General features: G+C 47.4%; 1 protein-coding gene across 3 annotated transcripts in view; it reads left to right on the forward strand.

Moving 5' to 3' along the window:
- The window catches only part of WTIP (Wilms tumor 1 interacting protein), an 85,511-nt gene that overhangs the window by 46,891 nt on the left and 10,967 nt on the right, over window positions 1-27,653 (forward strand). For all 3 annotated transcript variants that reach the window (XM_017826942.1, XM_017826943.1, XM_017826944.1), the window contains 2 exons: window positions 13,381-13,448; window positions 26,271-26,333. In XM_017826942.1, the coding sequence (XP_017682431.1) occupies window positions 13,381-13,448; window positions 26,271-26,333 (131 nt within the window). The remainder of the gene's footprint in view (window positions 1-13,380; window positions 13,449-26,270; window positions 26,334-27,653) is intronic.

Here is a 27,653-nt window from a genome sequence, read left to right on the forward strand (position 1 = left end):
CTTTCCCTTCTGCCTTTCTCCCATCGGGGGAAGAGTCTCCGCTCTCCTTTCGGCTCCTCCCGCGATCCGAGACCCCCCAGACCCCTCCCTGTGTGGTGACCCCAGAGCCCAACAGCGCCCTGCCAACCTCGGTGAGGACTGCGCTGAGGGACAGAGAAGTATTCATCCAGACTTCTTGGTTTGTTGGGTTTTTTCTAGGACTACTGTCTAGGTTTTTTTGTGTTCTGTTACTGTTTTTGCCAACATACATATATCTTTTAATAAAGGGTTGTTATTTCTTCTGGTTTTTCCACACTTCCTCGATTAAAGCCCCTTAATTTTGAATTTACAATTGCTGAGAGAGAGAACTTTGGTCTATCTCATAACTCATCCTCTTTAGTAAACTTTGCAGTCTCATCAGACTGTGACATCTAGGCACTGTGGATCTCAGCAATTAATTGCAAAGATTTGTCTCGAGGGAAGAACTGAGCACTGTGAGCTTCATTTCACCAACACACGGGTGCCATTGGTGTTGGCTGCTGAACCCTTTGTGGATGTGACTCAAACCAAGCCTTGCTGGCATGTTTAGGTTCAGCAGCAGTGCCCTTTGATGCTGCTCTCATTGGGGTGCTGACTCATGTGGTGTTACTGGGAGGAAGACAGTGAACTGTGCAAATCCATTCTTGTTTTTCTGAGACGCCGCAGAAGATGGTTTAGGGAAATTGCTCATCTCCCTTGAGGCTCTTGCATGTTGCCACAGGACTGGGCTGTGTCCACTCCTTTTGTTCAGCATGCTGTTGTGTGTGTTGGGAGAGGTGATGCTGCAGCTCAGTCCGTGCAGAGATGACATCCAGCAGCCTGGCTGCCGCTCCTGCTCTTGGTCCCATTTCTGTTCATCTGCTGCAGAGCCTGGCTAAGCTGGGGCTTTTAGTTGAGGCTGAACTTGAATGAAGAAGAGAACAATGACTTGCATGGAAGAACCTGGTAGCAGCTGAGGGGTCTGTAGTACCCCCAGTTCAACAAACTTGCCCAACTTTTGCTACTTGTTTGTCAGGTGGGTTCTTGCCCTGCTCTGATGTCCAGGTGGCACTAGGGACCAAATACCATTTTTATTTCTTTTTTTCCTCTCCTTCCTTTGGTCTTACTGGAATACAGTGTCTTTTTCTTCTGGATGTATTCCCATAGAAATTCCCTCCTATTGCATGTTAGAGTAGTTAACCCCTCACAAAGGCTTCTATTGACTTGGGGCAGTACAGAACTCAGGAGGCTGGTCCTGTCTCCTGCAGGGACCTCAGGCACAGAGGGTGGACTTTGAGTCAGGGACTCTCCACTCCACCTGTGTGTGCCCACTCCTGTGCTGTGCAAAGAAGACCTGAGCAGAGTCTCAGAATGCTGCTGGATAAAAACAGCAGTTGTGCCAGAGATCTGCATCCCCTTCATGTCCAGGTGCAGCTGGAGGCTGGAGTGTCAGGCTTTGGCTTACAGAGCTCTTTGGGTGACTGGGGGGGCTGCCGTGTTCTGTGTTCTTCAGGATGCAACAGAAGCTTGAGATCAGCGGAGGTTTCAAACAAACAAAAGGGAATGTTTCCTACAATGCACAGGGAAGTCGTGGGACTCACTGCCAGAGGGACAGCATGGAGGCCAAGAGTATAAATGATCTCATGGAGGAATTAGACAAATTAAAGAAGGATTGGTCCAGGGAGGCTATTAAACATAATAGTTATGATGCAACCTGTGGTGCAGGAAGGCCTTAAGTGCTGGCTGCTGGAAGCTGAGAGGTTATTCTTGGGAACACTTGGGCCTGTGTGAGCCCTGTTTGTAATTCTCTTTCCCAGTGAACTTGCACTCCTGGCTGGAGCTTGAGACAGGACACCACACTGGATGGATCCCTGTTGCTGACATTGGTTCTTACTGGAGCTTGAGTGAGAACACCCACAATGGGTAGAGGCCAGCAAGGCTGCTCGGGGAGGTTGTGTCCTGCCTGGAGGTCAGGAGGGCTTGGGCTGGAATAGGCTGCAGTTTGGTGGTGGATTTACTCTGCCCATAGGCTGGCACTGGGATGCTGGGAGAGTATGATAAGACAAGTGCTCTTTTAAATCCTGGCTTACAGGCAGCAGCTGGAAAAGTGGAATTCTTTGCTAATAACAAGCAGGGTCTGTCATGGAATGCTGAAAGCTTCCCACAGTGGGAGCTACCTTGGGAGAAGAGCTGTACCTCTGCCCTCCCAGCTTGCCAAGTGGTGGGAAGGCCTCTCATGGTTTTTACCCAGTGGTCTGTGTTGCTCTGCCCTTGTTCTCCACTTTTTATTTTCTTTTTCATTTTTAAACCCAGCCCTGGGGTGAAAAAAATTAAATTGAGGTACATTTGGAGCTTTATTTTTCATTTTCTTGTTAGTGTGGCTGCATGCTGGCTTATTAAGTAATATATTTTAAGATATATGTTAATATATTGGTCCAAAAAAGCTATTAGATTGATGCAAGCAGTTGTATTTCTGTTTTTAAATATATACTTGGCGTACGTTTTTGCAAGTTCATTTTTAACATAAGTTCTTCTCTTAGAGCTCTGTGGAAATAATTTATGTGTTAACCCTGAAATTGATGGGTGGTATGGGATAGAATAAATATGTAAGTGGGACAGAAAGGAAACATCTGCCAATTTTAACTTTTGCAAATTATATGGAAGCTTGAAAGTATCCGCTAAGTTTATAATACAGTCTGCACAGGAAGGCTTTGCCAGAGTACCAGAGGTCAGAGATCGTCTCGTCTCTGCAGCTTTAAGCAACCTCTTGGTTAAATAACCTGACTGAAGAGGAGGAGGAGAGAGAAAGGAAGAGAATTCCACAGTGGAGTAAACATGGTACAGATATTATGGATACCCTGCCAAGAAAGGTGGGGTTTTCCAGCAAGGTGTAACAGAAGATATCAGCCATCCATCCTCATATTCCTGCTGGAGGTTGACAGCCTCAGTCCTGCAGAGGGGCTGGGGCACAAATGTGCCCTCCACGACCTCCCCACCCAGTCTGGGCTGTGGTGGGGGGAGTGCTGGGGGTGCTCAGAGGAGACACATCACCTGCCCCAGGGCAGGGGCTGGCAGCAAAGGCTGGGTAGGAAGGGGTTTGTTCCCTTCAGTGCCTCACTGACACGAGGCAAAACCCTCAGGAAGATACTGAAGTTTTTCATTTTGACATCATGGCAGGTTAAGGTGAACTGCAGAGGGGAGTCTAGAGTTTACCTTGGGCTACAAACATGTCAGAATGATGAACACATTTTCATCTGGATTTTACCACAGGTTAGTGAGTGCACTCTGGATCCCTTTCCCCACCCATGACGTGGGGGAACCCAGTTCTAGTTCCATCTCCATCTGAAGAACCATTCCGACGTCGGGGAGAGGGAACTCCAGCGACAGGGTTTTTCAGGCCCTGAGCCTGGAGGGGAGACCACGCACGTGGTCCCATGGCAGGCACAGAGACAGCACAGCGGCGTGGAGAGGAGGCAAGAGAGGGTTTATTGCTGGGGATGTTACATTTATAGGGTTAGGAGGATTCACAGAGTAACCAATTAGAAGTCTCAAGGGGCTTACAGGAACACCCAGTCACAGGAAGGGGTTAACAAGGTCCAATGAAACACCTCAGGACACCTTTCCCAGGACATTCCTGCATGGGACATAACAGTTGTCGTGGGGGGTGTTGGGAAGAAGAAACACGTGTTTGCAAAGAGACCACAAAAGGCCATTTTAAGACATGTTTAAACAAGTTTCTCATCAGATTTAGTGCTACAGTGCACAGCAAAGACCATCTTTCCTGGCCAAGATGGTACCTTGGGGCAGGTCTGCAGCTTCTGTGGGTTGTGGTGAGCTCAGGATGCTCTCAGGGTTTCCCCAGCTCCTGGCTCAGCCCGGGGAGGTATGTGGGGCAGGAGCTGGCACGAGGCTGCCGTGCTGGAGAGGTGGCACAGAGCAGTGCAGAGCCTGGATAACAGCCCAGGAATGGAAATGATAATTGTATTACACAAGAGTGTGCTTTTGTGAGAGTCCAAGTAAGAGCTGGGCAACGGTAATGGGGAGGAAAAAAGAGTTAACTACCATCTGCCTGCCCAGGACAGACTTGAGATGGAGAGTGAGAGTGAATGCTGACTTTGTGGCCACGGTTAATTTGCACTGAAAAGCTCTGTTTTGGTGTACAAATATGAATTAGTATAGGAACTTAAACTATAGAGTAATTTCCAGTTATTAATTTGAAAACAATTTATTTAAAATGATAATTTAAATTATAATTTTAAACCATTTTTATGCTTTCCCCGCATCAATATTTTTTGAAAGTGAATCTCCTAATCTCTAAAAAGTGTTTGTTCATATCTTCTTGTGTCTGTCTACCTGATGATAATAATTGATTAGCGTTTGTTCACAGACTCTGAATACTCTTTCCTGAAAGAACCTATGTAAAGGGAGAAAACAATACACATCCTGTACTCCACCTTCATAGGCCTCCAGCATACGATGCCACCTTTTGTTTGCAAGAGTTTAAATTTCAAATAAAATCCCAGCATTCTTTTGAAAAAAAGGAAAGGGCCTCTCCCCTGCTTAGATTGTCAAATCCCAGACTAGCCCGGAATTGAATAGGCCAAGTCAGTGACCTCAGGCAGAAAGAATGTTGGTTATTTACGTAGGGCTTCTGCTATTTTAGCAGCAAACCTTTTCTTCTGAAAAGACAATGTATACTGTTTGGTGTTTATGGCCAAGTAAAAAGCTTGTACATTTGAGATTTGCATCGTAATAGCCTCGTAACTCAATATACAGCATCCTCAAAAATAGCAGTGCAGGGCTCTGTTTTGTCTTAGCTGGTGCAGGTCTTTTAGAGGCTTTTACAAAAGTTCTCTGAAAAACCGACCTTAAGATTCAGCTGCTTATATGTTTGCTTTGGTGGCTTTTTTTTCCCCTTTCCCCGGAGTTTTGCTTTTTTTCAAAACCTAAAATTGCACGTGGTTTCTTTAGGAGCTATCAGGCCAAGTGCTCAAAATATTTTGATGCATCTCAAGCTAAGCTGTGCCTGCAGCTTGAAACCAGGAAAACGTGTGAGTGCGTGTGTGTGCAATTCAGACACCGAGCATTTTTCCTGGAATAATGGGGGATCTTTACAGGCATTCTGGCCTGGTGGATGAGCCTGCAATTCCAAATGGTTTTTAAAGTGTGCCTTTCTCAATAGATCGTAACCATGAGGAGCTATTGTGTGAGTAAAGCACACATTTAGGATCCAATCCTGCATTCCTTAAAGTCAATGGGAGTCTGAGCGTGAAAGGAATGCAGGATTGGGTCCTGAAACAGGGGAGCAAAACTGTGTGCCAGATTGCTTTGAAAAGAAGAATACAGCACATCCACAGTAGCCACTTTTTAGTGTTTCAGATTTCAAACGGTTGGAGTCTGTGAAAAGTGGCTTCTGCCAACATGCAGTATCTTCTATTCAAAGAATTTGGCACTGGGTTTTTCTCCCCCCCCCCATCTTAAAAACCCTGAAAGCCCTAGAAATTCACCCCTTTTTTCACAAAGCCTGAGCATTGGGGAGGGGAGGGGGCCGTGGCGGTGGGGGATGGAAGTTTCTCCAAGCCCAGGGGCTGGGCTGGGCTCAGTCCCCTCCTCACAGCCCCTTCCCACCACAGCCCCCGCTCTGCCCCGGCCGTGGCAGCAGCTCCACTGCGGGACCCCCTCACCAAGAGGTTGTACTCGGTGGCTTTGTGTGAGTCCTCAGGAGACTGAGAAGAAAAATTTAATTAACAGTTACAGAGGGGCTAAAGCAGCCCTGGGTTCACCCCGTTCTCAAGTGGGTGGAGTGACAGAAACCCTGTGTAAAGAAAACCTATGGGCAGAGGGAGGGATGGGAACTGTGGGCCCAAACTCACATATGAGTAAAGGAGGAATGGTAACAAATAAAGAAGAAGTGTTGGGAGCTTTTGTTTTCTTTTGGCACATCTTTAATTCCTGGGCAGGCAAAACTACTCTGCTGAAAGGGAACAGCTCTCCTGGGTGAAATTCTACATCTGGTTTAGCTAGAGGTGACTGGGCAGAGGAGGTAGCAGAGGTGGGTTGTTATTGCTTAATGTTTTCGATGATTTATTCTGTGTTTGTAGAACTTGGTATTTCTCTTGAAGTTTCGGATCCTGGAACCTTCTGGTGACTTAAAGTTTAGCTTCCACTGTTCAGAAATAGCAGCTGTCGAACCTGGGGGGGTTGTGGAGAGCAGGTTTGGGTTCTGGAGACTTCATTTGCTCTTCAGCTTTTGGGCTGTGTGTGTCCCAGTTTCTCAGTCATTAGACAGTGGCACACAGGTGCTCTTCAGAGGGATAGTCACCCCTTGCATGGCAGAAAAGCTGCAGCCTGTGCCAGATACTGCTGTGAGGCTGTGGAGAGTGGTGCCACCGTGGTGTCTTGGGCAGGGCATTTGGGAGGTCACCCTGCACCGCCTGCCCTGTGCGGGCTCAGCGCTGGGCATCATCCCACAGCATTTGGGAGCGTGGGCAGCCCGTGGATGGCACCACAGACCAGCTCAGAATCGGAACAGCCCCACAGCAAGAGCCCCAGGGGGCTTTGCAAAGCAAAAATCCTGGGTTTGGCTCGGTAAAGTTTGCGTTTCCATTGAGCAGTGACGGAGACCGTGGTCACAGCAGAAGCATTTGCTCAGCCCAGGCCACCTCGTGTCTGGTTTCACTTGTATAGGGCTTTGGGCCAATCCATGGGAATTTCCCTTCACTGCTACGTTAGCTAGGAAATATCTGAGCACTTTGGGAAATATCTGAGCAAGTGTTGTTGCACATGAATCCTGTGTGTGCGTTGCCATGTCGCTGCAGCCTGAACACTTTGGGAGACTGTCACTTAAGGTGGCAAATGAGACCAGTGATGGTGCTGGTGTCACATCAGCCACTACAGAGATGGTGTCTGGAGCAGTTAACAAGCAATTAGGTCCATGTTTAATCTTGCTAACTAAAACAGATAGGCACAGTTCTTTGGTCAGCCAGGCATGAAGAGCCCGGGCTGCCGCGCTCAGAAGGCTGTGCGGGTCGTGGACCAGAGAGATTCTCACTGAAATGTCCTGGTTAGCCTTTGAACTGACAGTTCATAAAATAAGAGGGGTGAGAAATCTCGAGGAGGGAAGCAATGTGGTACAGTTTTTTTCTCCAGAAAGAGCTGATAGAGGAGGATGCTGTGTATGTGTGTTGCTGCTGTGAGACAAGCCAGGAGCTCCCGGGTGCCCCTTTCCCAGCAGGAGCAGGGCATGGCCGTGCTGGGGGCTCAGACAGGCCCCTGGCACAGAGCAGGTACAGCCACCCTGCCTTGTCCTGCCCTTGAGGAAGGAGCAGTCCCAGAGCCCAGCTCTGTGCTACCCAGGCGTGTCCCCAGCCAACAGCAATGGCAGCTACTGAGTAATATTCCATAGCTTGAGCTGTTCAGACTGTTAATTACTCTGCTCTAATGAATTTCTTATCTTTAGCAGTGATACCTACAGCTGAACTCTTGCATTGCACTCCGTATGGGGGGGGTTAATTACATTTTGTGATTGAAATAGAATCCTCTTGTTCCACACAGCTGTAACATCAGAAATAACAGGGACATTATTAGTCATCTCGCTTTTGTCCCCTCTAACACTGAAACGTTCCTGCATTAAGTTGTGAGAAGAGGCACATAACATCTTGAATATCAGAAGATGGTGTGGTTTTTTCAGCGTGCTGGGAGTCCTGGGGACACACCGGGCATTCTCTGGGAGGCAGGGCTGGAGCTGCAGCATTCCCATTATGTCAGAGGGGAGCTGTTTGTGTTTGAGTAGCGTCAGGCACTGAGACAATGCAGGTTTCTCACAGGAACTTGCTGAAACTACAGTACTAGTAAATCGTGATTGTTACCAAACAGTTGTGTGTTTTCAATCATCAAAGTCCTTAAAATATTATAATGCTTTGGCACTTTTCAACTTCAAAGCATGCTGGAAACAGTAATTAGATCTAATGACCATGCTGTGACAGCAAGACATTGCTGTCTCCTGTCTTCCAAAGGCAGGGGTGTCGGCCCCTGATGCAGTTGCATCATCCTGTGTGAGACAGGAGATGTGCCACTGAAGACTCTGTGACTTGACAAACTTACCTCCCCACAGGCAAATACCCACAGCCAGCAGGGGCAGGGAGGGCTTGGAAGATGCTTTTAAGCTGGAGGTGGGGGCAGGACACTTCCAGTGCTCTTTGGGAGCCCCTCCTCAAGAACGGAAAACCTGGGCTGATTCACGGTTTGTTCCATGGGGGCCTGGAGCAGCTTTTGAAACAGCACTGGAAAAAGGTTTTACCCCATCTTGTCTTCCTGGCTGGTGTATTTTCACCACACAGTGGGGTGTTGCAGAGGCTGGAGAGAATAGTTGTGGACAGCTTGTGTCAGCCTGTGTCATTTTTCCTTTTGCAAGACGAATCTTTGAGTTGAGCCCTTCAATAAAGCAACAGCTCTCCCGTTCCTTCCTTTTAGTTTGCAACCTGTAGGAGATAAAAATTTTGCAGGAAGTAGGATTTTGCAGGAAGTTGGTAGATACATTTAAACACCAGAGACTCATAAACTGGTTAAATGTGAAAACCAATGTTAAAAACCTAGAGGTGATTCTGCTTTTATATATATTTTTAAAGCTCCAAAAGCCTGCATTCTTTTGGATGTTTGTCATGTTGGTTACAAACACCAATTGTGATTGGTCTTTGGGACAGAGTCATTTCTAGCTTGTATTTTATTATGTACTAGATTATCTACGTGAATCTTTGTAGTGTTTGCTGGAGCATTTGTGAGGTCTGTGCCTCCCACGTGAGGTGGTGGAACCCCCTTATCCTGGTGCTCACTGCCCCTCAAGGGGGTGGGTGTCAGCCAAGAAATACGTTACTTGCAGCAGGCATTTGTCCCTGTGAGTGCAGTTGTCCCTGTGAGTGCATAAGCTTCATTTTGTACAGTAAAACAAGGCTGAGAAGCACTCAGGGAAAAAAAGGAGTTCCCTGTGAGGGTTGGGGTTGGGTCCCTGCGCAGACGCTGCAAGGCTCGGTGTCTCAGAGTACCCCCAAGCATTCCTGGCCAAGCTGCTGCTGCTCCTCTGGCCGGGTGTGAAGCACAGCATCTTCCCCGCTGCTGTTGGGAACTGGTCTGACAGGGAGGACACACCGAGGAGGGCACCCAGAGCAGGAGGAGGAAGCCAGGGCAGTGTCAGTGAAACCCCACGCTGCTGGGCTGCTCCTTACTGCTGCTCATTATTATTATAATGAGCCACCGGCAAGTTGCATCAGGTTTTGTCAGAAACTCTTGACTTTTTTTGTTTCAATGTTATGAAAGCAAATAGTAACCAGGCTTGGCTAGACTCAGTCATTCAGAGGAAAGCCAAGCAGCAGGTCCTGTGTGCCAGCGGGCAGGATGATATTATCTCCTGTGGCTGGCCAGGTGCTTTGCTCAGCTGGATGAAGGAACATCAGGGGGGTTTTAACTTGTAATCTCTGCCAAACTGATAATAGTGGGTTACAGCTACGTGGAACAGGCTGGTGCTGTGCAGGCCCCTGAGTTATCCAGGACCTTGAGAGGTGAACTCCTTTGTGCAGTGCCTCGAGCTCGGGGCAGGTACCCCAGCCTGAGGTGTTGCACCCACCCTGGTGCATGGCTGCTCTGGGCTGGGGCCCCAGCACTGCCTCTCCTTGGGATTCCTGTCTCCCTGGCTGCAGCTGCCAGCACTTCCCTCTGGATTGCAGTTTTCCCTCCGAGTGCGGTGTTTGACTGTGTTCAGTGTTGGCATTTAGCAAACTCTTCTGGAGGGCAAGGGGAACGTAGGCTTTTGTCTTTATTTCTAAAATGCAGAATGAAAAAGCCAATATAGGCATCCACAGCAGCTGTTTGAGTGATAAACTTGCTGTTTCTTGGTTTTAAGATAACTGTTGTACTATCCCTGAATGAAATTCTTCTAAGGTAAAAGGTCTGTCAATCTTATTAGTCATTGCTAATGATAGTCATTATCATGTGAGCAAGCTGCTTGCCTGCTTTATGAGTTTAGGCAAGTCTGTTCCCTAATAAGTATCTCGGGTTTTTTAGCTGGAAAATGGTGAAAACAGTATTTCCCTCAGTTTTGAAAGGTGTTGTGCTGGGAGTGCTCTGTAGGGCAGAGGTCTCAGGCTTGTAGGATGGGCTGGGAATGGGGCTCACAGGGCTGGTGTGGAGGATCCTGGCTGGGCTTGGGCTCAGGTGAGTCTGTGTCACAGGGCAATCAGCTGCCAAACCCATCTGATATCAGAAGTCTGAGAGCCACTCCAAAACATCAGGTTTGCCTTGTTTGCTCTGGGTCAGAGGCTTCCCACTTCATCCCAGTCCAGGAAAGCTCTGCCCCTCCTGGCTCCTGCCGGTGATGCTTTGCTAAGGAAACAACGGGAGCAGAATTTGGGCCATTCTGATCAGCCTCAGCACTGCCAGGCTCTGCACACTGGGATACAGATCCTCCTGCACTTTCTGCTGACCCCCCTATATGTCTCAGTTTAATGAGACTGAAGAGTTTTGCTAAGGAGGATGAGTTATGAGGAAGACCAAGCTCCTCCTTCTAAGCACTTGTAAATCCGAAATTAAGAGGCTCCAGTTGAGGAAGTGTGGAGAAAGAAAAAATAACAGCCCCTTATTAATGGATGTATGTGTATTGGCAGAACAACAAAAGAACACAAAAAACAACCAAACAATAGTCCTGTATCCAAAAGTCCCCTTCAAAAAGGAAACAGTTCGATACTTTCCATCCTTTGGCGCAGTTCTAACCACCATCAGCAGGGGTTGGGCTCTGTTGGGCTCTGGCGGTCGCTCTGTGACGGCCCTGGTGTGTGGGAGAAGCCAAAATGGAGATTCCCCCCCACCGAGAAGGGGAAGAAGGGGGAAAAGGAGCTCTTCCCACGAAACTCACACTGTCTGCAGCTGGCTATGGCCGGGAATTCCCCCTTTCATCCATGGTCAGACGTCACTGCCAACACGGGAGCGGAGGAGGGCCAGAAAGGTTCCTCTGCAGGTGGGTCAAACCTCTCCCATGAAATCCGAGCAGGTCCGGGCTGGGGGCAGAGCAGGGTGCAGGAAAACGGGGGCAAGCCAGGGCCAGAAACAGCCAGATGAGCAGGCCGAGAACAAAGTGAACCTCGGACCCCTCCAACACACACCTTGCCTGAGTTAAGGCGGAAGTGAAATGCCTCCTGTTTCCCAGGAGAGAAGGAAAAAAAACCTCCTCACCCCTCCCCACAGTCTCAGGAGGGCCATCAGCTCGGAATGCAGGCCTGCTAGTTAGTTCTTTGTGTGGATCAATCACCCAAGGCAAACCCTTTCCCTCTCCCTCATTCAACATCTTTCTTTTACAGCAGGGAAAGAAAAATTCCCTGCTTGGTTGTTTAGAACAAGTAAACCTATGACACAATATCAGAGCGTTCCTGTCCTGCACAGATCCTTCCAGGAACCGGCTTTGGGATTTGTCCCTAACTACCTCTGCTGCTTCCAGCCACAGTGGGGTGTGGTGAGGGGGGTGGCCAGCGCTCCCTCACCTGACCAAACACCCTGGCAGGTGTGTGTGAGCACGATGGCAGTGCTGCACCATGCAAGGCCCTGCCTGGGGGCAGCCACTTTATGCCCACCATCTAAAGTCGTGTTCCAGGGCTGGGCTCGACACCGACAGTGTGTCCTTTAAAAAGCCATTCTGGCCTCTTTCCCTTTCTTCCTTCCATTCCATGTGCTTTTACCTTTCACTGGAGAGGTTCAAAACCAGCTTGGATAAGCAGGAGGGAAGTTCTAGAGGTGGTTGCTCCTGCATCAGTCGAGAGAGGCCCCATGGCCCCCTGATTGCTGTCCCAGCCCTGTGCCTTGTTTGGTGGATGGCACAGATTTACCTAAGGCTCTCAGAGGAGATAAACATGTTGCCCACACCACAGGGCTCCTGGTCCCCACCAGAGCTACCAGGCAGCTGGAAAGACAAACAAGGGCTGACTCCACCTACCAGCAATATGGAGACAGCAGCCCGTGAGATCGACAGCCCAAGAATGTGCACACAAAAGAAGCATTTCCCTGGGCCACGACAGTAAAACCACCAGACAGCCACATGCAGCATGTGACTTCCCAGAGCATCAGCCCAGATCCCAACTTCTCTGTGCCACACGCTGTTTCCCAGGGTTGGATCGCAGTGGCAACGTGTCAAAGGCACTTTCAAGCACTGGAAATTAATCACATTTTCCTCCACATTGTTTATGGAAACGGTGGAGAGCACTCCTGCCCCTCAGCACTGGCCAGCTGGCTCAGCCCGCTGGCCCGCGGAGTCCAACCCTCCCGGAGGTTGTGGTGGTTATGGTGGAGCTGGAGGAGATGTCCAGGCTCACTCTGTGAGTGGAGCTTTGGCAGTGACCTGGAGGGGCCATCTGTTGACCTGTGGGTTCCCTGGCTCCGTGTCCCTGCCAGCACATCCCTGTGCCATCTGCCTGGCAGGGCTGCACAGGGCTGGGGAGAGCACCCACTGCCTGGGAGTTTGGCCAGTGGGACCCTGGCACAGTGGGAGTAAGGTGAGCTGGGATGAGTGTGTTTTGCCCTCTCCCTGTGTTACACTGGCAGAACAACGTTGCTTTCAGCAGAGCAGCTCTGGTAAGACAGCTCTGATCTGCTGCATCTGAAACCTGGTGGGGCTTGGTGGTTCTTGAATTCCTGGCTTTAATCCTTTTTTTTGGGACTCTTTGGAGTCTGCTGTGCAGTTCTTTGCTGTAAAGGGAGCCATCAGTTAATTAATGACCATCACAGGCTTTGTCAGTAGAGTTCCACAAGGGCTAATGAGATGGCAAATGTCAAAACTGGAATACAAAATCTCTTGTTTATGGTGTGATTTTCCTGCCCTTCCCTCCATCATGTGTGCCTTGTACTGCTTTAGTGTCTCAGGAAGTTGCTATGGCATTGATATATGCTATGGCATATTTCTAAGGGTGGCAGGAACATCCATATGCAGTGTCCTTGCTTGGTCCTTTGGGGACAGACATGCTGTTGATGGTAGTGGCTGTGTGCCCACTGGGATTTTACCTGCCAAGAAAATTGTCTCAATTTGCAAAGGAGTCTTTTTCCCCAAATTATTTTTGGGTTTAGATTTGAAGTTTCCCAGGAACTTCTGTCAGCTGGGTTCCATAACCTGCACTTGGAGGTAATATTTAGATGATACCTGAGGCAAGGTTTGGTGCCTGATTTGGTAAGGCAGGATAGAACCAAGAGCTTGACCCTCACCCCTGTCTCTGGATGGGACCCTCTGGAGAGGAGGAGGGCTAGGGACAGACCCCACAGACAGGCACTGAAGGATGTGCTTTTCACTTCACATCCTGAACAACTGGGTTTGGGGATGGAGCACAAAATTCTGACGGTCCTGTGTTTAAACAGGGAGAAGACTACGAGGAAAAGCATTCTACAATGTCAATGGCAAGGTGTACTGTGAAGAAGACTTCCTAGTAAGTAAGATTTCAGGCATTTTTTTATTATTTCTAAACCAAAGCAGTGTTTTATATTAACTTGTTTGCTTTGAGAGATGGTTTTGTGATGTGGGGCCTCCTGCCAGTGGTGGAATTGGGAATCCTCTACCCCTGACTCCACAGCAGCAGGATCAGACCCTGGGTTTGAAGTGGTGGCTGTAAACCCAAGTACATAACTGTCTATAAGCCGTCCCAAAGTGTAAATTATGAGAATAAACACTGGAGCTGCTCAAGCCTGGGACTTGAACTGCAGCCACAGAGCCTGGGCTGCCAAGCTCCAAGTGAAACATGTGGGGAATACCAATCCTAACAGGAGGGAGCTGTTCCTGCCGGGAGCACGGAGTGGCTTTGTGCAGGCACAGCTTAATCCCTGCTCTGCTCCCAGGGCTGGGGCTGGGCTGGGATTAGCTGAGAACTGTTGGCCACAGAGGGACAACTCCTGTTCTCTCCATGATTTACTTCAGTAGAGACTAAGTCATGAAGAGAAAAATGATGCTTGTGGCTGAGCTGTGTTGTTCCAAAATAAAACATTTGAGCAGTTCAGGGTGAGGATTGTGCAGTGCACAGAAATGGTTTGATAAGTGGCAGACCATTTAGAATTAAGATGAAGAGGGACAGCATGGCAGGGAATTGCAATTAGAGAGCAATGATATATTATGGCTTAGAGGAAGATGAATTGGAGAGTCAGTATGTTTAATTTATGCCACCTCAGTTATTGAAATACCATTAATTTAGAAGCTTAGATCTTCCAGAACAACTTTCCATTTCTAATGAATATATAATCGTGCTTTTTGCAAAGGAATTATTCAAAGTATATCCCACAACAAAACTGGTACTTCAGAGAGTGCAAATGCCTTTCTCATCAATGCAATCCATAAAAATCATGGAAATTCCTACAATATAAGCCATATTTGCCTTCATGCATTACACTTTTACTCACAGCCTGCCTGTGAGCTGGAGCCCGTTGGAAAAAAACAAACTGTATTTTGTGCAGAAAATAAGTTTCTTGTGATAACTGGAACTTGTTACTGTTTTTCTTGCATTCTGGAGAGAAAAGTATTTTTTTCTTCCTTGCTTTTTTTCAGCTCTTTCTTTCCTGTGTTTCTGCAGAAGCACAGGGTGAGGGACAGGAGGTGGAGTGTGAGAGGGAGGGGCTCAAACCTTTGAGATTTTTAATTTGAACTGTGTAGGAATGTACTTTCCTCATGATCAAAACCTTTTATCCAGACTTAATGACATGATTGTTGTTATTAGCTTGTAATTTCAGCCTGAACACGAGAATTTTAAATCTAAAAATCTTAATCTTTTGGAGAACATTCAGTTTTCATGGGATGGGGGGAACCTCTTTAGCTCTTGGACATGTTCTGTTGTGGGCTTCTGAAGGGAGATACTTGCAGTGATTTTCCCAAAAAACTGAGATTAAAGGCCTGATAGGAATAAACTTTCTGCAAGTTAGGGAACTGTTGGGACATTTAGGACACGGATTTAAAAGCCCAAACCTCCCACAGGTGTGTTTTAGCAGGTTCCCAGTAGCACAGAGGGAGGGGGAGAGGAGGACCAAGGGACTCACTGCTGTGTAAGGCAGCAGGAGAAATCAAATCCTGCCATTGTCCCTGCTCGTGCTCAGCTCACTGCTTCTTCTCTCAGCTCCCCGAGCAAATGTCATAGCAAGAATACTAGGAATTGTGTTGTTTCACTAATAAAATAAAACAGCTTTGCCTGTTTTAGAGTTCTGTGGACAGAGAAAGCTCAAAGTTTTTCTCTAAGTTGAAAAGGCCACAAAGTTGCCATTAAAAAGGAAATTATTTTTACTACTTTATCTTCCCAGGTCTTGCTCCTGACAACTTGGAAACCCCAATCCTCTCTAAAAAGAGGTATTTTCAGTCCAAAGCAGGTGGCCAAATGCTTTTTCTGTATAACTGAGGATTTCAGTCTCTGTGGTGACTCCAAATCTTTGTGCAGCTTCCCTGGAGTGCAGCAGGATTCCCTGCTGACAGTATGGGAGTGGGATGGTAGGGAAGTTAAGCAGGGGGATAAGAAAAAGGTTATTTTAATTTGGGAGTGTAAACAGAGTCAGCCTACCAGCATTATAATTCTATTTATGCTGAGACAGTGCTGCCTGCTGTTGATGTCCTTACTCTTTCTTGGCTTTTGTTTGTCTGGGAGTCGATCAGGAGAATTAGATGCTCCTGTAGGTTTGAGAACATGGGCACAGCTCTGTGGATTTGCAGCCCCACAGCTTGTGACCAGGTTATTTCAAGTATGACACAAACATAGTAGGAATTAAAAAGCAGAGCAGCCTCAGACAGTTTGGGCAGGAGGTGCAGTGCTGTCACACCAGGGACCTTGGGGAAAGCCAGGGAATAATGGCCTGTGTGTTCCTGGTCGGGTTTGCAACAGCCTCGTGACCTTTCCATGGATTCCCGGGGACAGCCAGGTGTGAGGAGTGGATGGTTCCTTGCTCACAGACCCCCCAAAGCAGCAGAGGTGGGAATGAGCCCCTTGTGTGCCCTCCCAGCAGGAGGAATCCCGAAGCTGCTGGCAAATGTACTGTACATGGGGATGGGGGGTGGTGGCTGGAGCCTCCCTGGAACCTGGAGCAGAGCCTGGGCCCTTCCCAGGGAGGGCTGTCATTCCAGCAGAGCTCTGTCCATCCCCACTGCTGCCTCTGGCTGTCCCATTTATCGCTGCAGGTGCTTCTTCCCCACCATCCCTGGGGTCACACCGGGAATGTCCTGTGGGCCAGTCCAGGCCAGACACAGAGACTTTGGGGCTGCAATGAGGAGCATGTGAACAATGGTGGGCAGGAAAGCTGAACTGGTTCTTGAGGTGAACCAATGTAGGAAATTTTAGGGGAAGAATGGATATTATTTATGGGTGTCTTCCTATTGTAGCTGTTGGAAATGCTTAACATCCTATAGATGTCAGTATTTTATTTCTCCTGCAATGCCGCTGTTTGCTGTGCCAGGCCAGCTCCTGCTGGAGCAGCCTCCAGAGCTGTGGTTCCTATGGGATACCTGGGTCTTTTAATTCCCACTCACTCAAGACAGATCAGCTTTTCCTCTCGATCAGAGGTGGCACATGGAATTCACTGCAGTATCAAGTGTGGTCCTGGAAGCCAAGACCTTGAGAAGCCATTTTCTGATCCTTTCAAATGTTTGGCACTTGTTGTAAGGGCAAGGGCTCACCCTCCTTGGCTGAAGTGTCCCCTCAAGGTTCAGCACAGTGCTGGGGCAGCTGCTCCAGGTGAGTCTCTTCCATCCCAGAAACTTTTGCACTTCAGCAAAATCCCATGAAATCCTGTGCAGGTCTCATTTTCGAAGAGCACGTCGTCACTTAAAGCACCACGAGTGCCCGAGAGCTTTGGCTTCCACATGTTCCCAAAAAATCAGTCTGTAAAACGTGACCTACAAGCCAAGCACTCCAAATCTGCCCCTTGCTTGGAAAAGCACTTTTGGTTTGTGGCCCAAAGCTGTGAGTGACATGTGGGTGTGACTCATGATGAGCAGTTGGCACCGTGCAGCCCAAGGCACAGACACCCTGCAATAGCCACCAGGGACATTCTTCCAGCAAATAGTTTTCCCACATGTTTGCTCTTACTGAGGGCACGGATCATCTGTCTCTGAACCAGGCAGCCTATTGTTCTCATTCTTTCCAGGTGTTCCAAGTTTTTAGAGCCACTTGTGGAGTTGTAGATGGGGAAGGGATGCCACATAACCTGGTTGTCCTCGTGGTGCTGGCCTTGGATGCATGGGGCTGGGAATGGAGGGGTGAGGCTGGGAATCCCCACACCTGGAGGACATGGAATACCTCTACCTTCTGAGATTTTTTTATCAGCCTCCTGCTTCCAACCCTGATCAGCTGCACATTCTCTCAGTGCTTAAACCCAGGCCATTCCAACTGAATGTACTGAATGAATCAGATTTCAAAAAATAAATCCCCGGGTAATTCCACTTCTGCCTAAGCATGGCACAGCCATTGCCCAATCTGTGCCATTTCCAGGAGGACACTGCCTGTTACTCAGTGTGAGGAGCAAAAAGAACAAACACAACCCCCCCAAACTTTGCTTTGCTTTGCTTTAGCTCCAGGGAAGATCCAGTTACTCCTTTACACGCCACCTTAAGGTAGCAAGTCCAGCAATACCCAAGTGTTGCCCCAGCTCTGTTAGGATGGTTATTTCATGAAAGGAAATAAAACAAATGACAGTTTAATCCTTTCCTGAAAGCTCTTCGGACACAGATGGCTAACTAGCCATAACAGAGACACTGTTCCTGGTGAAGTGAACAAAAAATAAATGCCTTACTGTATAATAAATAATCCCAGTCAGATGTTCCTGTTTCATTTTGTTGATAAATTGCTGCATAATCACGGGTGAAGGAAAAATAGCTCAATAATTTTGTCTTTCCTTTTCAATGCTTAAATATCATGTAAAGAAATTTAAAAGAAATTACTGTTTTTCTTGGCAGAAAAGACTTTTAAAATGTCACCAAAGCAGCCTGAATCTTAGATCTATTATCTATCTCTTTTCCTTTTTTTTCCCCCTTTTTGATAGGCTTTTGCTTTCTCTCTTGAGGTAATGAACATTATTGAGTGGGGGTCCAGTAGAGGTTAAGAAATGAGGGAATTTCCCTCGAGGGAGGAGATGAGAGGGAAAATGAACCTTGTGACAGATGTTACATTGCTTAATGCACTACTGGAAGACACTCAGATGCTCTGGAAATAACCTATTAAAGACACCACAAGCTGCAGTGCACAGCATTAAGGTCAGCCAAAACTTCTCCTTTTAAGATGTTCTCTTTCACTCTCTTATATATAACTTTGCCAAATTTAATCATTTAGGCTGAACTTCTTTGTGCCAGGTTTTTGCCTCTGGCAAACTCTGCTGTCATTAGTTGCTCAAAGTTTCATCTAAAGCTGTTCATCCATTTCAGTGAGTGAGACTGGAGGAACTTTGCCCATAAATCCTCGAGAAAAAAGGCTCTAAAAACTTCATTTTGCACATGCCAGCCGTGCAAAGTGACTTGGCACATTGCAAACCTCCTGGAGCCTTGAGGTGGCCCCTTCCTCCCCTCCAGGAGCTTTTGGGTGGCCCCTTCCTGCCCTCCCCAGGCCCTGGGAGGGCTGTGGGCTGCTGTCTCTCTGGTTCCGTGCCCTCCTTCCCTTCTGCAGGGAGAGGCTGAGGCTGTGGCAGGAGGAGGACAAGCAGCCCCCAGTGGCAGCCCTGCTGCTGCCTCTCCAGCCTTCCTTGTCCTCTCCATCCCATCTAGTGGGGCTTGGGATCCTTCTCTCTCCTGCACCAGGACTGGTCCCTGCTCAGGACACTCTCCTCCTCTTTGCTCCACAGTTGGCCACTGCAACCCAAAAGTTGGCTATGGAGAACATCCAGGCCCTCACATATTTCCTCAACTGTCAAACTCTCAGGGATTGTACAAGTGCAGAAGGAGCAGGGTTTGCAAGACTGGTGGGGAGGTGGGAAATGGGAGTGATCAGCCTTTTGTGGGGGAAGGAACAGGATATCTGTGGAGTTCTAGCTGAGCCATGGGCAGTTTGTTAGAGCAGGGCTTGCACCTTTGTGTCCTGTAGCACTAAACACAAGACCCTTGTCCTAACTCGGGCTCCTGTGCATGGCTACCATGTAAATATTAATACTAATGAGGCTTTTCTTCTCAGTCTGTGCACAAGCTGTTCTCCAAGCCTGGCAGTGTGGGAAATGGCCTGTCTCACGTGCTGGGGCCCATGGAAGAGAGTTTTTATTTAGTGTAATGGAAGTTGGTGTCAGCTGCAGTCAGAGGTTTGATTTTCCATCTCAAGGAGTATAAATGTTTGGAGGTCCCCCCTGGGAGGGGAGCCCTGGGACTGGTGCATTAGCCAGAGAGCCTGTTGCTGCTGAGTGAGACTCAGAAAAAAAGAGACTTGGTTGAAAAGGTGAATAATTGAAGCTGCAGCTTGTGTCCTTTTATACTTGATGGGAATCCCAGAGCAAACACAGTTCTAGATAACTGGGAGGATGTTCTGTTTGGGAGAGTTGCTATTAAAATCCATGCTCCACTCAGAGAACACACAGACACGGGTGTTTATTGAGATGTTTAGCAGAGTGATGGAATCAAACCTTGGAAAGGGATCTGCTGCAGTATTCCTGATGTGCAGAAGCCTAAGGAGGTCTGCGAGTGTTTTCAAGGCACGGATGGCTCTGTTGGGACAGGAGCTGCAGAGGCATCAGGAATGCTGAGTGTTGCTGTGCTCCCAGATACTGTCACTGAAACAAAGGCAAACAGTTCCCAGTGTTACTGGAACGGGGGCAGAGGGAGTGCAGTTCGTGTTCCTGCTTGTGTGTGTCTCTCTCCAGCCCCTCCCTGCCAAAAACATTTGAATACTTTCCTTCCTCGTTTTTTCCTAAGTCTGTAGTATGCCAGTGGCCCTGGTTTTATTTGATAAATGAATGTGACTTTAATGATGATTAATCAGGGTGTTCTGAATTGAAGCATTGGGTCGAACCTACAAATGGACTTAAAATTCAAGTTTCAAAATCTGTAGAGAGAGTCAAATATTGATTCCCCTCTGCACTTTGGACTTGGATGTGAATCAGTGTGAAGAGTGTGCAGAGCTGACAGTTTGGGTTCACCTCTCATTGCAGCACAACGCTGTAGTGCTGTGTCTGGATCAAGGAGTCCATGGAAGCTGGTGGCAGAAGTCCCATTGACTTCAGGAGAGTCTGGATTTTCTCCTGGGAATTCATCCCAGAGGACAGATTTTTAAAGCTGGGGCCTATATGAAATGTTGGCCCTGAGGCTGAGGAGCTGAGGGTGAACACTGAGCACGGGGCACAAGACAGGTCTGCCAGGGAACAGAGAGGGGCTGCAGGAGGAAACCCACTGAGGCCAGAACAATCCCTGGTTTATGGAAGAGCAGTCACAGGCCCAGGTGATAATGGGGACAAACATAATGCAGTGAAATTTCAGTGTGTGAGGAAGGTCTGTGCTCACTAAAAGGACACTCCAGTGCCTGCAGTGGGTCACAGGTTATTGGATGAGTCAATGGGACCTGGCAAAACAGACAAGGAAAGACAAAGATGTTTTTTTTCCGAGATGTATCACTATTGACTGGCTTTTGTAACCATCCCATAGGTTACATTTGCTAGTGGAATGTTTGGAAGAGCATGTTACAAAGTCCAGTTGGTCTCATGCCAGACAGTCGCTCCCCTCTTTGCTCTTGAGATGGTGATCCAAAAAGTCAGACTATCCCATTTTTCTTAATATTGCATTGAAAAGTAAATTACAATAACTGAAGCACACTTAAAAGAACTCAAGCTCTTTCTAATTATGTGTAACTTCTGCCAAACACTTGTAAGCAGACAGCATTAATTTTTTTTTCTATGGGAGAGTTAGAAAAAAGTTCGATGTGAGAAAGTGGCGTTTCCACTTCAGTAATAAACGTGGGGTTTACTTGCTGTTATGTTTTGAATGGAAATCTCTCAACAACTGTTATGAATAAAATCCAGATTATTTTTTTTCCAGGAAGGTAGGTTCTTATGGAGACAGTTTGTTTCCCAGTGTGCATGGTAGATGGTAGCGGTGACGGTGAATAAGCCCCAGCAAGAGTGGGTGCAATATGAAGTGCTGTACAATGAGAATCAAGTTAATAAATGTTGGACTGTATGATATGATGCAGAGTTAAAGCTGGTGCTTCAGGCTTTTTTCTTGATTATTGCCACTGCAAAGCTTCCAAGGAAGGCCTAGGTAAAAAAATCATTATTGGCTCTTAATTAATCAGACAGTAGCCTTGGTGAGTGCTGACACACAGGGCTCTGGAGGTTCTGTAGGGTATAGATGGCTGTTCCCTTCTCAGAGGCTGTAAAATGCTTGACTGCTCGAGGCAGGGTTCTCTCCCAGCTGAATTCCTGGCTTTGGGCAGAGTTTTGTGTGTGGCCAGACCTCTGTGCAGAAGATGAAGTCCCTCCTTGCCCTCCCCTTGTCCTTCAGACATGACAAAGTGGAAGGGCAGAAGCAAGAAGTCAAGTGCTGTGTGGTGTTTGCTCACTCTGCAAGACAGAGTGAAGCAACAAGATATAATGAGATGAAGAGTAAAGTTCTGGACTGTTTTCCTTTAGTTAATCTCTGTCACCTGCCATAAGGCTCCCATATCTTTGAGCCTGAGAAGGCCTCATTTTGTCCAGTTCATTTTAATTGCTGCATTTAAATATGTGTGTGAAAAAACAACAACAAAACTCCATCTGCATGAAACCAAATTTGATATTTTCTCCCTCTCTTAATGCGATCCCATGAATTTCTTGCATTGTTGTATCCCATGTACTAAGGGTCCCATGCAGAGAGCAAACAATACAGCAGTGAGAAGACAGATGCTCTGCTAATGGGAAACCAGGGAGGAGAGAGTCTGTGAGGGATTACAGGCAGCCTGGGGTTGGAATACATTATTAGCATAGCACCCAATTCAGAAATTAGTTTTCAGAACTAAATGCCTGAAGCATTTTGGCAAAAAACCCCCTCCTTATCATCTCTCTCAAAAGGTCTTAAAGCATAAAAGAGTGAGGATCTCAAGTCTGGGCTGAGCAGTCCCGTTGGGTGACTCTGCAGTGCTGCAGCAGGGAATTGGAGATTTTACAGCTTCATACCATTACCGGGGCAGCAGCTGCCACACCCACTGCAATGCAACCCACTGCTCTGCCTGCACAAACCTTCAGCAGGTTTTGAACATCCTCATCAAAGAAGAAAACGGGTCTGAATGAGATTCCAGGGTCTGTTTCCAGGAGGAAGGTTTTGTTTTGTTGAGTGCAGAACAGCAGGGAAGTGCACCAGCCCCTCCTTGGGCACGGCCAGGCATGTGAAGGAGAAGCAGCAACATGTCTTTTCAAAGATCTGACGTTGCCTAAGGTAGAAAGTTTGGGTCCTGGAGCCTTTTTCAGGCATGTTGTTTTGTGAAGGTTTTTCTCTGGAAAAATCGTGATGAGAACATCAAACTTTAAAAGACCCTGGTGGACAACCAAGATTTGCTACAGGACTGAGGGCGGGCAGGAGAAATTGTTTCTCATAATACTTGGTGGGATTATCCTCCATGCATAATTGTTCATTGTATGCTCAAAATTCATTGTTAATTTCTTTTAGATATATTGCACATTAGACAGAAGGGTTATAAACCCCAAGATTATCACAGGAGGACACTAACAGGCCTAAATATTCAGGACAGAAGGGGACTTGTTTTCCTCTTACATTGAAACAAAGACTCTTGGACAGGATCATTAGAGATTTTTTTTGCCTGTTTGATAATCAAAGTATATTGGACAGCAAACAAAAGAAATGTTCAGCCAGCCAAGTCTTCTACTTTATTTTTACTCTTCTATTCTAACATAATTAACATATTTCTCAAGGTTTATTTAGTTTCCCAGAGTCTTATTTTATATAAGTATCATTGGGGAGCTTGATTACAAAGTCTTGATTTGTGCATATAAAGTGAGATTTTATTACCCTGGGAGAGAAGTCAAGGACAAGGTAATTATGGGAGAAAACAGTTGAGAAAAAATTAAGAAATCAGGAAGAATAATATGCTAGCTTTTCCTCTTGCACTTGTTTTCTTTGCATCCTGGTGTAACTAGGATTGTTCTCCTAAGTCACAGAAAGGAGAGTAAAGGGTGGTAACTGTTCATTTTCAGCTTTGAATTTGAGAACCGTTCTTTTTATAACAACTCCTTTCAGTGTTTTATATATGCTTAATGAGCATCTGTAATGGATACGGGGGAAAGTTCAAAATGACACTTCATTTTTGTTGTGGATGCAGAGTGTCTGGACACTTGTAAATAAATGTTCCCATTAGCTGGAAATTGGTCTGTACTTACAGCACTTCACTGCTCTGCCCACAAAACACTTTGCTTTCAGAAGAGCCTGGCACATCTGAAACCCTTCTAGAGCCGGGCTGGGATTGAGCCGTGCCCTGTTCACATCCCAGATGACACTGGGCATGACACTGGGCATGTGAACACCACGGGAACAGGACACAGAGCTGGGATTTGGCTTCTCCACGAGGGTCCTGCCCCTCAGCCCGTGTCACTTCACTGGGTCACCTCGGTCTGCGTTTCACATCTCCAGATCACGAGGGAGGGTTGATGTGCTCAAAAGTTCTTTCTTCCCCCTCAACTATGTCAGTAATAAAAAGGGCTCCAAGGCTGTGGAGCGTAACCTTCTCTCCTCCTGCAGTTCCCCCTCTGGGGACCGGTGCTGCTCCCACCCAGCCACGCTGGGAACCCCTGTCGGGGAGCTCCTGGTGTGCTGAGAAACAATAAAGAGGCCACTCTGCTTTGTCTGCAGTCTGGAGCAAATCACAACTCCTCTCTCATTGCACACACAAGATTTGTGAAGGTTATTAATAATCAAGTGCTTCAAAGGCAGAGGTTGACAATTTTAATTAGTATTGTAAGACTTTGTAAGCTCTGTTTCTAAAATGGAAAATTTAGCACAGCAGCCTTGTTTGAACTCTCCAAATTAAGAACAAACAGAAGTTGACAGGTGTGCTACTAAAGCATCAAGAAAATCCTTTATTGTTTACCATTGAACAGCAGTTTCCACAGCACTGCCATCCTGTAGAAAGTGGGGTCTGAGGCTGTTATTCTTTTCCAGTCCAAATAGATTGAAAACACAAGCAGACCTGAACCCAAACCCCTGATCTGACTGAACCAGGCCTCCAGTTTGTCTGGGATCAATCCCGTGGTCAGAGAGAGGGGAGTGGAGTAGCAAAGGACAGCTCCCTGAGCCCATGAAATATTTTATCACTGCTGTTAGACTTACTGCCATTTTGCAAAGTCTTCTTAGTTGGGTAATCCAGTTCTGGATGTGTTTGACTAATAACAATTCTCTTGTTAAAAACAAATCATGGTTTTAATTTAATAGGGTTAGTCATATAAAGCGTGATTTTGTGTCAGCAAAGCCTTTCTTTCTGACAAACAGTGTAATTTATGACAATCTAGTTAGCAGTAAATGACATTAATCTGACCACTATGCCATTCTGTTCCTGGGGAATAATGTTCCCTCTTAATCAATAGCTGGGTGAGTGCTCCTTTGCATTCCTTATCAAATGACAGCCAGATGGTGCTGGTAAATTCATTCCAGCAGGATTTTAGAATTAGCTGGGTTTGTACTATTGTTAATCCTCTGCTGTCTGTGCCACCAGGACCTGCCCACCTGTTTCCAGTAAGCCTGGAGTTCTCAGCCCTAGGAAGCAGTCTAGCCAGGGGGTTACTCAGCCACAGGGCAGCCAAGAAGCATCCCAAGCAGTGAGGCCTTTTTTTCTGCAGTAAGAAGAAGGGACAAGCAAATAAAAGCAGTATCTTGCAGAAACAGCCAGCTAGGACTGCCCAGCTCTGAGTTCATCCCTCAACACCCTGCTCCCTTCTGATGAAGTTTCAAAGTTTCTCAAGACTGCAGGAGCTGTGTTCCTTGGGGCACAGTAACTGGGGCTGGCAGCTGCCATCCCATCATTTACTGACTTCTGGGCCATCAAAGTGTCTACGAGACCTTTTCCTTCGTAATCACTTTGTTGCATAGCAACAATAATTTTGTCTCCAACCTATTGATCCAACATAACATGTAATCCCTTCACACCATTAAAAAGGAAAGCATATGGCAGCTCTAGGCTGGGAACCACTGGCTTTTGAAGTGAGGGGCAGTTAATCCCCACTTAACCAGGGGGGGATGGAGTAAGCTGTAAGCTCTGTTGGGGCTCGGAGGATGCATTAGATGCCTGAGCCAATTAACCTGTGTTCTGGGAGAAGAGTCTGGTTCACACTCGTCCTCCCCTTCCTCATCTCTTCTCTTGTGCAGCTGCAGTCCATTCCAGGTGGGCTTTGCTGCAATAAGCACCCCTGTGCAGTGCCCACAGATCCCTGGGCACCCCCTTCCCTCTGCAGCACTGGGCTGACATGGGGCAGCAGAGGGGGAGGGGAAAGTCCAGCCCCTGCAAACACCAGTTTCAGAATTACATGGCTGGAATTCCTCAGGCCTCTTGCTCATAGGGCAGTGGTTTGGTAGGGCAGTCGTCTGGCCTGATAACCTGGGTGGTTTTTTTATACCCCTGAACTCAGGACTTTGGCATCTGAAACAGGATCTGCTCTGGGGTCATGAGTATAAAGTTAAGGTCAGAAACACTCAGGGAACTTTGAACAGAACACTTAGAGCTTTGCTCCCACTCAGGCAAAGTATTTCCCCCCAGCATGGACACAGGATGGCACCTGGGGCTGGATCATCTCGCCGAGGTGTCTCACTGCTGCCAGAGTGTGCAGGGAGCCCAGGCTGCCATGAGTGGACTGCTAGATCCTCCCTGCATAAAAAGCTTGGTATCCACAAAGCAGCTAAATCCTCCTTAGGCCTGTCTTCATTTTTCTCACTTGCATATAGCACTGAGTGAAGTGTAGGTCCAAAGTCTGGCGTTGCTAATTTGAGCAGGATTTGGGAGGTAAGTCCTATGTTATTTAAAACAACACCTAAAAGAGTCAATTCAAGCTAATTTCCACACATCAAACACAAACTCACCAAACAGACTTTAAAAATAAAAATCAAAATAATATTGTTACAGTGGAAATGTCAGTGGAAGTGTTGCAGTGAATCAGGAGCCAGATTGGGATCTGAACATGCTGTGAGAGCAGAGCAAAGGCTTCCAAGTCTCTGTCTCCCAAACCTCTGTATGGTTTGCTGTCATGTACAGCACGGGCTGGAAAATAGCACAGCCTTCACCTAAAAGGTATTTCTGTGGCTAGAGGAGTGGCTACTAATAATCCTTTCTTTTCTATCCTTTGAACAGTATTCAGGTTTTCAGCAAACAGCAGACAAGTGCTTTGTGTGTGGACACCTCATAATGGAAATGGTAAGAGACCTAAATCCCTGACACGGGCTAGCTCACTTTTCCTGTACTTTGGGGAGTGCACTGTCACACTTTGTGCTTTTTCCCTACCCAGGCTGGCATTGTGCCTTCACTGCTGTCAGTGCAGTTTTTGAAACAGTAAATGAAAATGCCTTCATGCTCTATTACTGTTGAGTACAAGAAGTTTGGCTTCTTTGCTACCTGAGATCATGGGAGGCTGTTGTCAGTTACAAAGAAATTGAATTTTAATACTAAAGGGGGAAAATACAGCACAACTTTGTATAACATGGCAGAGGAACACAGGTTGTGCTCTGTAAGACTGTAGGTGACAGGTGGGTGGAATCTGGGCTAGAGTGGAGAAGGACATTATCAATGTTCCTGAGGTTTGTCGCCCACTCTTTGACTTGCTTTATTTACCCTCTGTCATTTAAAATGCACTGTTGCCACTGGGATCTGTAGGGAGCCAGGAGCCAGAGTTACTTTTGTAATAAAAAAAATCAGAGGGCTACGGGTTGGGCCAGATACTGCTGGCATCATTTCAGTGGGGGAAAGTAGGAAGAGTTTAGTCTGCTCTTCCTAAGCAGAAATTCCTAAACAAAATGAAGTGGCTTGCACAACAAAGTGCAGATTCTGTACATATCTGTTTTCCTCTTGCCCTAAAGTGTGCACAAGCTTCAGTGTGCCTAAAGAAGTAACTGCTGCGTTGCACACACGGAGGTTCAGTAGGAGCTGGAACGGAGACCTCACTAATGAGGATTCTGGCTCGTATCCTGGCACCACTGGTTGGACAAGGATATTGTTCGTTTTAGCCCAAGAGCAAATTTCTGGGGTTGTGTCATGCTGGGAGGGGGAGGGGGATCCAGCATGCTTTGAGCTGGCCCTTAATTGCAGAGTCCCAGGCAAGAGTCCATAATGTCTTGTTGGTGCAGCTCAGTAGCTGGAAGCTTGGCAGGTGCTTGTCTGCCTTTCTCCCATCAGCAAGTGTGCTCTGGCAAAAGGAAACGGCTCTGGGAGCTCCAGGAATTAAGCAGTGTTACTTGGCTAATTCCTGTGGGTTCCTCCCTGGGAACGTGGCCCAGCCGTGCCCCTGAGCCAGCCCAGGGCAGAGCTGGGGCTGAGCTGGGCTCAGGGCAGAGCTGGGGCTGAGCTGGGCTCAGGGCAGAGCTGGGGCTGAGCTGGGCTCAGGGCAGAGCTGGGGCTGAGCTCGGCTCAGGGCAGAGCTGGGGCTGAGCTGGGCTCAGGGCAGAGCTGAGCTGGGCTCAGGGCAGAGCTGAGCTGGGCTCAGGGCAGAGCTGGGGCTGTGCTGGGCTCAGGGCAGAGCTG

This window comes from Lepidothrix coronata, unplaced genomic scaffold (genome assembly GCF_001604755.1).
Source record: "Lepidothrix coronata isolate B3197 unplaced genomic scaffold, Lepidothrix_coronata-1.0 Scaffold132, whole genome shotgun sequence".
NCBI lineage: Eukaryota > Metazoa > Chordata > Aves > Passeriformes > Pipridae > Lepidothrix > Lepidothrix coronata.